General features: G+C 38.3%; 1 protein-coding gene across 1 annotated transcript; it reads left to right on the top strand.

Annotated features, from left to right (window-relative positions):
• The first annotated feature begins 600 nt into the window (after window positions 1-600).
• Window positions 601-2,171, top strand: LOC132820620 (beta-1,3-galactosyltransferase 5-like). Its single transcript, XM_060832823.1, has one exon. It carries the CDS (start codon window positions 601-603, stop codon window positions 1,462-1,464), a length of 864 nt encoding a protein of 287 aa, XP_060688806.1. The 3' UTR covers window positions 1,465-2,171.
• The last annotated feature ends 8,461 nt before the right edge of the window (window positions 2,172-10,632 follow it).

The following is a 10,632-nucleotide window of genomic DNA, read 5'->3' as shown; positions in this document are numbered from 1 at the left end:
TGATGGAGACAGATACAACACCAACAGATACCTCATTAGACAGGGAATAGAGGGATATGGCCACATAGAGATAAAAGGTTTTTTTCATTTAGAAAGGTATCAAATGTCAGTAGGGTCTTGGTGGGTTGCAAGGTCTGTTTTTGTGCGGTACTGTTCTTTGTTCAAAGCTCAAAATTTTATTGTAACTAGTTCACAAAGCAGTTCCATCAAGGAAGCAATGATCAAAAATTCCAAGCATGCATACTGTATCGAGGATTTACCCACCTGATAATCTGGAGCTCATGAACTGGTATTTTGTAAAATGGTAAGACAAAGTGTGGAGGTGCCGGAGTTGGACTGGGGTGGACAAAGTTAAAAATCACACAACACCAGAGTACATAGTTTGGGAAATGTGTATAATGTGACTGATTGTATACTGTATACTCTTTCAGGGTTGAATTGCAATTTTTATGGCAACATTATTTGGACTAAAATGTTTGTGTGTTTCTTTTTATTTTACAGATGACCAAAAGCAAAATAGTGATTTTACTTTGTGCATTCTCCCTTACTTGTACATTTTTATTGGGTATTATTTATCCAGACACTTTTCATATTAATTACATGTTCTACAACACAAACAAAAAATCAATTTCAAAGGAAAAGGGAAAATTTCTGATTATCCCAGAGTCAAACTGTGACGATGACCCTCCATTCATTGTCTACCTGGTGACGGTCTCACATTCTCAATGGAAGGAGCGTTCTGCTATCCGACAAACATGGGGCAAAGATCTCCGCCCAAATGGGAAAAGGACAGTCGCCTATTTCCTCTTGGGATACAATACGAAGTACCAGTCCATGATCTTGAATGAAAGCCTCTACTACAATGATATAATCCAGAAGAACTTCACTGACACGTACCATAATCTCACACTGAAAGTAATGATGGGAATTGAGTGGGTTCATGAATTCTGCCCATCTGTGTCTTTTGTGATGAAAACTGACTCTGATATGTTTGTAAATACTTATTACCTGACTGAACTTCTATCTCAAAAGAACTGGACACAGTTGTACACAGGATTTATCAAGAATAAGGAGAAGCCTATCAGGTACAAACTGAGCAAGTGGTACTTGACAAAGGAGGAGTATCCTGAAAGCACCCTTCCACCTTTTTGTTCAGGAACTGGATATGTTTTCTCGGGTGACCTCACTGGAAAAATCATCGCTGTTTCGAAGCAAATTCCGATCCTAAAGCTGGAAGATGTCTACCTCGGGCTGTGTTTTCAAAAGTTAAATGTCACTCCAGTGCAGTTAAACTCAGCTCAGCCTTTCCATGCCAGAAAAGTGGAATTCTCAATCTGTAACTTTCACAAACTGGTGACCTCCCATCAAGTCAGCCCAGTCGAGTTGTTGATTTACTGGAAAACATTGGAAGAAAACAGCAAAGAGGAATGCTTGGAAAAAATGGAGGAATTTCGATGGGCATGATTAAATAATGTGAGGGCAAATCAAACTCAAAAATAAGAAATGATCCTTTTAAACCAGTGTTCTGTGCCACAAATTTTATACTTTAATACAGTAGGACGTGCCAAAGTGTTTTACAGAAAAACAAGATAAGGAAAGATTTTTTTCCCCTATGAAGAGAGGTTGAATAGACTGGGTTCCTTACCTTTAGTGCAGAGGAGACTGAGAGGGCACATGATAAAGATGCATATAATTATAAGCACCATAGACAAAGTAAACAGGAAGTAACATTTCCGCTTGATGGAGGGAAAAATGACCTGGGACTTGTAAGGGCAGAAGGTTTAGAAGGATTTGAGGAAAGGTTCTTTCACTCAGAAATGTAGGAATTGTGAACTCTCTGCCTGAAAGTGTGCCATAGGCAGGAATTCTCATAACATTTACAAAGTATTTAGAAGTGCACTTGTGATGCCAAGACATACAAGACTATGGGCCAAGTGCTGGGAAAAGGTATTACAATAATTGGGTCTTTGTTTTTACCAGCACAGATATGATGGACTGAAGGGCTTTTTTCTGTTCTGTAAACCAAAATGACTCTATTTCTATAATCTTATCCTGCAATCTCCCAATCTACATAACCTCCTGTAGCCCTGCAACCCTTCATGATAATAGTGCACCATAATTCTGTAACCAATCAATTTTAATGACTTCACCATTCACTGGCTGTACTTTCAGCTGATTCTACTGTCTTTCATCCTGCAAGATGCTATTTAAAATATACCTCTTTGACCAAGTTTTTGGTCACCAGCTATATTATCTTAAGTGGCCAAGCTCTGTTTACAAAATATATCCATGAAACGCATTGGCACGTTTGACTATGTTAAAAAAAACTGCATGAATATAATGCAAACAAAATTGAGGTAACTTCTTTTTAAACTGTTTTTAGTTAAATGCATTTGTGGGAAAGAATGAGATGGAGAAGTAGGATAAGTAGGATTTGAACAGCATCAAGCAAGTTGAGCTTAATGCCATCTGAAAGTTTCTAGTCCTAAGTCAGTGAGACATTAGCATCCTGATCAAAAAGTTGCATTAATAACACGACAACAATAAGCAAGGAACAAGAGTAGGGCACTCAGCTATTCAAATCTGCTTAGCCATTCAATAAGATCATGGCTGATCTGATTTTAAGCTTAACTGTGTATTCCTGCATATCCTCAAAAACTGTTTGTCCCCTCGGTAATCAAAATCCAGCTCTGCCTTAAAATATTGAAAACCTTGCACCCACTGTTATTTGAGGAAGAGAATTCCAAAGATTCACACTCTCTGAGAGAAAAGTACACCAATATCTGGAAAATATTTACTTTCCCATAACACAAAATAAACACTACTTTAGTAAGTTTGAATCAACCGCTATGTTACCCTAGCTAGCTTATGTGCCAGAGCATATTATAATTATTGATGCGCCTGATGGTTATTTGAATTGCTTTCAACATTAGGTTTGAACTGTTTTGAATGTCAAGTATCCTGAATAGATATTCATTACATTTCTGTACTGTAATGTTCCTTTATTTATGACCAGACTCATTGAGTTTGTATTCCCTTTTCTGTCATTTTCTTAATTCGAGTCTTTAGTGGCACAGCCCATACTGTAATTCCCATTCAGTGCCACAAATGTCATTATTGGAACAACACCAAAAAAAGACCCTAGTATATGAAGTTGTGGTAAAATATTGCCTCTATGAGGATTTATCAAAAACTACACCCTATTAAATGTCCATAAAACTGGTCTGCAAGAGTTAGCCTTGTTATGAAGTAAAATTGAATTATTTAGCACAAAAAACAATGAAGAACCATGGTAATCAAAACGATCAGGAGTTTTGATACATTGAATCAGCGAAATAACAGGTCCAGGCACTGAGCAGTGGAAGGGATTATAGTTGCTGATTGTCTGCCAGTCTTCCACGGCTACGTTTCTGCCTAGGTGTCCTTGGTGAGAGATCACACAGTGTCCACCAATAGCTTAATGCCTTCAGAGAGAGATGGGTATGCAGGAGTAGAGAGCCTCATCTCCCCTTCCAACGCCATTTTGATTGAGCCCTCTCCTTCTCCCCCTACCTCTATCTCACCTTTACATTGTCCCATGCATGTAACTCGAACAATCGGAAACAGTGGTGATTTAATGGTGGTGGTTAATAAATGAAAATTGCCTCAGGTGGTGGAAAAAGCTATCTGGTTGTGTATGATAACACTCTCCAGATATAAAAACAACAGTAAATCAGCTCCTCTGATCATTGGGTGAGGAACTAGAGAGGATTTAATTTAAAATCATCAGCAAAAGATAGGAGAAATTTTGATTTTTTTCATTATGCAGGACATTGTTAGAAGCAGAAGAGTGGTAATAATAGCAACTTTAAAATGCAATTCCATAAATAATTGTTTAAAATTGAACATTGAATTTGGAAAATGTCAGGGAAAAAAGGATGAGTGAATACTTCTTTTGAATATCACGACAGGAATGTTAAGAAAAGTAATGGTGTGAACTTCAAAGAATCTGTCATACTGTTCGAGATTAAGATTGAGAAATTGTAAAGAAAATAAATTGATAAAATTGTTATTTGTATTACATTTTCTTAATTTACTTGTTAAGGTGAAAATAAACCAGTGTTCTGTGATTTCTAAAGACACTGCTGAAACCCACTTCTGTTACTTTACTACTTCAATGTCGACACGAATTATTCACAAATGAACTATAATTTTCATTAATCATATTCCATTCATCTAACCATTGAGTCTGAGATAGGACTAAAAAAATTGTGATGGTGAACAAAAGCAATTTGAAATTAAACTTTCAATGAAAGAGAAGTAGTTGCTGATGGATTTAAAATGGTTAACGTTTCAAAACTAGAGTGGGAGCAAGTGGAGGGAAAGATTTGTAAACAGACGTATTGGAGAAACCTAATGAACTAAAATCCAACAAATGCCCAGGTCATGATGGCCTATATGATAAGGTACAGAAATCCAGCGGATTAGAAGTTAGCAAATGACACATCACTATCCAAGGAAAGAGGGGGAGGGAAGAAAGAGAAGTCAAGGCCAACTACATGCCACGTTGGCCAGGATTGGTCCCCAGAACCTATGTTCCCAATGGTGCAAACCCAGATAAGCATGGAGGTCTCAGGGTGGAGAGGGGAGCTGAGGCCCAGAGTGAGCAGAGGTGCTTGGGGTGTACTAAGAAATTTGAGAATGTGTGATTTATCTTGATGTTGAAGAGATGCTGTTTACAGAGATGTTCTCCATGCCATTTTTGGACCCGGGACAATTTTCAGGTTTCCACCTTCTCCTTTATTCCTCCCTCGAGCCTAAAAATTGGGGCTGTGCAGGAATTGGCCTTGAACTAGACGTTAATTGGTCACTTATGTGTCCCACCTGGATTAAGGGCAAGTCAACTGACCTGCAGATCTCATGTAACCCACCATAAAATGGCAGAGAAGATAGGAGGGCAGTGGAAAGGCCATCTGAGAGATTTTACTGGCCACCTCTGCCTGGAAACCTGCCAGTGGGGAGGGCTGTTAAATTTTTTCCATAATATTGTAAAAGGGAAATTATGCTTAACAAGTTTTTAATAGTTTTCTTTTATGTATCTAACTAGTAGAGGAGACAAAAGTGAGTCTTTAGATATAGCATACCAGGATTCCCAAAAGATATTTGATAATTTGCAGCAATTTATATAGAATCCTAGGGTTCAGAGAGCTAATGATAACTTGTTAGTATGGATAGAAGATTGATTAGTGGATAGCAAACAAAGATGCAGATAACCAGGGCAAATTGAAGTTGGTAGGATTGGGGCACACAATGATTCAGTGGTTAGCACTGAAGCCTCACAGCAACAGAAATCAAGTTTTGATTCCACCTTGGGTAACTGTGTAGAGCTTGCACATTCTCCCTGTGTCTGTGTGAATTTCCTCCGGCTGCTCTGGTTTCCACCATTAGTCCAAAGATATGCAGGTTAGATGGATTGACCATGTTAAATTGCCCCATAGTGTCCAAGGCTGTGTAGGCTAAGTGCATTAGCCATGGTAGATGCTGGGTTATAGCAATAGTGTAGGGTGAGCATGTCTGGGTTGAGTGTTCTTCGGAGGGTCGGGCTGAATGGGCCTGTTTCCACACTGTAAGGATTCTATGATTCTATGGAATGCAGCAAGATCAGTACCAGAACCTCAACAATGGCAATTTATATTACTAGCTTAGACAAGTTGTAAGAGCATTTTATCAAAGATGGCTAACAATGCAAAGCAAAGGGAATGCTGCGGATCCAATTAAGCTACAAGGAGATATAATAGATTAAATGATTGGATAACAAGGTTGCAGGTGGAATATTATGAGTGTATGAGTTAGTTTTTTTCACTTGGTCTTAAAAATGAAAGGCAAAATATTTTTAGGAGTAAAACTCGAAACTGTTGATGCTCAGAGAAACTTGAGGGTATTCTTATATGGAACATAGAGGGTAGGACCTTGTGGAGGTCATGGGATTGAGAGTGCCAACTGGACAGCTGGCATCGCATCTTCATGGAAATGATCATCTTTTGCCATTCAGGCATTTAAAGTCTTTCTCCAGTATCATGGCTCTCGGCTCCCAGATAATCAGAGGCTAGAATCTCTTCTGTACTCAGCAATATCACCAAGGATGAGATGATCCTGATAATACAACAACCCCTTGAGGCCTCAGAGTAAGCAGATACCCAGGCATCAGTGAGTGATGGTGGAGATAGGGAGGAATAAAGGGAAAATTATCTTTAATGTATTCAACAGAGTACAAATGAGGTAAAGGTGAGGTCAAGGATTTTTTCTCTGCCTGTTCCACTTACAATGATGTTATGATCCCAGCTGACGTTACTACTGGACTAGTCAAGTCAGAAAATAAAAATTGGCTTGATAGATCATATTTTGTATTTTAATTGAATGTAACAGTGTTTCAATGAAACACAGACATACACAGCTGCAGGTTTGGTTTTAAAACTAAAACAGAAGTTTATTACAAAGAAAAAATAATAAATAAGCAAATCAAGCTTTCGATATTTAACACTGTTTGAAAGATTTACCAGTATATCACAAATAATGTCCCATCTATTTACCAACTATCACTTTACAGATATTCAAAAATGAGAAAGTTTACTTCCCTGCTCAGGTTTGACTTAATTACTTTTTTCCCTCTCATTCTGTCCCATGTGCTATGAATTCTCACACCACTAAGATCTTAGACTTTTTCAGCTTTGAATAGCCAAAGCAGATTTCTAACCAAACACTCTACTTCTGAACGTTTTCACAAGCTGAAATCCCTTACACTGAAGTAATGTATTCCCTTAATTGTTCTGAACAAATGCATTTTTCTGGGAGAAACTATTCTACATGTGTCTTCAGTCAGGTCTCCTTTGAACTGAATTCAAACGCTTTTAACTAAAGATGTTAAAGCTTTACTCATTCAGGTAGGAATGATCAAAACAGGCAAAATATGTGAAAACTACAGATTTACAGAGAAATGAATAAAAAACAAGACATTCTGATTGACAAGGCTAACATCATATAAGCAATACTATCAGACGCTTTGGGTGACAGCACTGACAACATCAATGAAAGACTGTGAAAAAAAAATGTGGGACACATGGATATTGAAGTGGGGAAATTGAAAATGCATGCTTTAACCTGCAAAAAATCTGAAAGTGTTCTGCAGAGGGATCTTTAACCTTCAGTGTCAAGGTTTCCACTTCCATATATGCATATGAAATGAGTGATCATTACCTGTTCTCCTGAAGTCTTCTATCAGTTGCCAAGTATTAACACAATATAACATTTTTTTTAAAAAAAAGCTTATACAGGCTTCAGCAAATTTGATGGCTTAAAGCCCTTTTTCTTCTTCATCATAAACACCCCAAATAAACAAACTCCTATTAACACTCCAGGGACCTTCTGTCAACTGCTCATTGATGCACTTGTTTGAAATTATGCTTCTGTAAAGACTGATGTGTAAATTATTAAAATACAATAAAATACCAATATCCATATGACACTAGTTTGAAATCCAAAGTCTAAAAAATGACACTGACATGTATGCAATTGGCCAAATGGCCCCATTCTGTGTTGTAACTAGCTATGATTCTATGATTTATGGTGTTATAAATTGGAAATACTGAAACTATATGGATTCATGTACCAGCCTCAGGCAACTGTCTGTGTGGAGTTTGCATATTCTCCGCAAGTCTGCATTGTTTAAAGAAAACTATTCTTATTTGATTTACTTTGATCCTCTTGCGGGCGGCATGGTGGCACAGTGGTTAGTACTGCTGTTGTGGTTCTGTTCGCCGAGCTGGAAGTTTTTGCTGCAAACGTTTCGTTCCCTGGCTAGGGAACATCATCAGTGCTCCTTCATCATGTAGTTCTGGAGCAGGACTATAAGACACAGAATTCATATAAATCTGTATCTTATGGCCCTGCTCCACTGCTCCCTATGAAGGAGCAGCGTTCTGAAAGCTAGTGCTTTCAAACAAACCTGTTGGACTATATCCTGGTGCTGTGTGATTTTTAACTTTATCTATCCCAGTCCAACACCAGCTCCTCCACTTCATTTGGAAGGAGCAACTGGAGCAAAATTAATTGCCTCACAACAAGAAGAACCCTTTTAATTTTTAAATGAGCATTACTTTGTTGGATAGATGCCAGTGTTGTAATTGTCGTAACAGTAAGTTCTGTACCATCAAAGAGAAAGTCTTTGCATTGCTTGGGAAGTCAAGAGTTTCAGGCTATATTCTAAAGGGTAGAGCCAGACTTTTCAGAAGTAAAGTTGGAAACTGCCTCTACAGATGAAGGATAATAAAAGTGGCCTTTGCTTTAGAATGTCAAAAAATTGATTCAGAGATGTTCCATGTTTTACACTGTTAATTCTACAGTAGGTAGCACAGAGCTAGCTGCTGAATAATTATCACTCACTTCATATTTCAAAGATGCAGTCAGTAGCTATCACTGAAACACTGCTTTTTTTTTTAAATAGCTGTCGAAATCTGTGTGTCATGCATGTTTTATCTTCTAACCTCCTACTTTTTTTGTTGGTGGCTCACTGCAAGGTTAATCTAAAGAGGATTTCTTCCCTTGTGGATGCCTTTCTTCCAGATCAAATGAATTTATCTTTTAAAAGGAATCAATTTAATCAGGCTTTCTTGAGTTCATGGAAGAGTGAGTTTATTAGTTGCTAAACATGAGAAGAAATATTCATGCAATGTACGTACACATAGATTAGCAATGAAGTGAATGCAAAATAAAGGTAGAAGTTTAAGAAAGATATACAGATCAATCTCTGAGTTCCCTGAAAAGTAGACATGGGAAAGTACATTGTGTGTTACCAATGGCACTGATGTTAGGAGTTGAATGCTTGATTTTGAGATATTTGACTTTAATGTCAGTTGAAAGACTTTAGGTAAAAACAAGGACTACAGATGCTGGAAAACAGATTCTAGATTAGAGTGGTGCTGAAAAAGCACAGCAGGTCAGGCAGCATCTGAGGAGCAGGAAAATCAACATTTCAGGCAAGAGCTTTATTCAGAGCTCTTTTACTATACAGTTTGGGTGAGGCCAGAGACTGGTCCAAATCAGGCTTTCATGTGGATCCCAGTTGTCCTATTAGTTACAGCTCAGATCAGAGATCAGTGACACTCTACCTTTCCCAATAAAGCACAGGATATTTATACATATCACATTATAATGGTTGAATTCAACATTGACATTAGTGCTCACCATTTCCCCTCTGACCTTCACATCCAATCCTGTGAACACAATTCATGATGGACACCCTTAGGTTCCCCATGATCTTATGATGTTTATCAGCTGTGTTTCTCATAACATATACTTTCCTCACAAATATATAGACCAGGGTTGATATCTGTGTTAACATATTCTTGAAAGGTGAAAACACAAATACATTTGTAGTTTAGGACCAAATCCACAGGAGATGCCTTTCTGCCGTGAGCTGGAGAGGGTGTTAGTACTAAGCCCTCATTTATCTCTGTCACCACTGGAGACTACAGTCCAGTTTGTTTTGACATGCCTCTCTCCCTTTGAAAGCTGTTGTTTAATGTTCTAATGGTATCTTCAGGTATGACATTCCAGGTTCCTCTTCAGACAACTGAATTTACATCTGCAGTCATAATTTAGCCTTATGTTCTTTTTCCAGAAATAATGTTATAAGCTCAGTATGTCAGAAGTGATGTAAGGTTTGATCGGTCTTTGTGACAATTCTTAAATCACAAATGAATCCATTAATTTTAGACTGATTGTTATAACTTCAATATTATATTTCCTGCCTGTTAGGGTGAAGGAGAGAACATGATAGCCCATTCATGTAATTTCCAGATGTTTCCACACTAAAAGGCATTGGATTAGTGTCAGGAGTCTGCCTTGAGTTACAATAATGGGAAGTTAATGTAAATAGTCCCCTCCCCGAGGGACTGTTATGCTTAGTCTGAAACCTGTCATGAATTTCCTTCAAGAATACACTTTGACTCCTCTGTCTATACAAACTGTCACTGTTTGTAACCTTTTCTATCTTTGCAAAATCTCTGAACATGTTGTCTGTTAACATTGCTTGGAGGGAACATGCCGATGAAAAATAGAAGGCACTCAAGCACAGGTCACAGAAATAGGATCTTCAGTCCAACTTGTCTGTGCTGACCAGACATCTCAATCTGACCTAGCCCCACATGGCAGCACTTGGCCCATATGCCTCTAAATGCCTCCAATTCATATACCCATCCAGAAACCTTTTAAACATCATAATTTTACCCACCTCCATCACTTGCACTGGCAACTCATTCCACACATGCACCACTCTCTTCCTTTTTAAATCTTTCCCCTCTCTCCTTAAACCTATACCCTCTAGTTTTGGACACACCCATCCTAGAAAAAAAAGACTTTGGCTATTCAGCCTATCCAGGCACTCATGATTTCATAAAGCTCTATACAGTCACCCCTCAGCATCCAGGAAAAGAAGATCCATGAAATAACCATATAGAGGCCAGTTTCCCCCTCACAAAAGATTACTTACAGTGTGGAAACAGGCCCTTCGGCCCAACAAGTCCACACCGACCCACAACCCACCCATAACCTAACACTACGGGCAATTTAGCATGACCAACTCACCTGACCCACACA

Source organism: Hemiscyllium ocellatum, chromosome 12 (genome assembly GCF_020745735.1).
Source record: "Hemiscyllium ocellatum isolate sHemOce1 chromosome 12, sHemOce1.pat.X.cur, whole genome shotgun sequence".
Taxonomy (NCBI): domain Eukaryota; kingdom Metazoa; phylum Chordata; class Chondrichthyes; order Orectolobiformes; family Hemiscylliidae; genus Hemiscyllium; species Hemiscyllium ocellatum.
The sequence above is the reverse complement of the archived record's forward strand: the minus strand, read 5'-3'. Positions and strand labels throughout refer to the sequence as shown.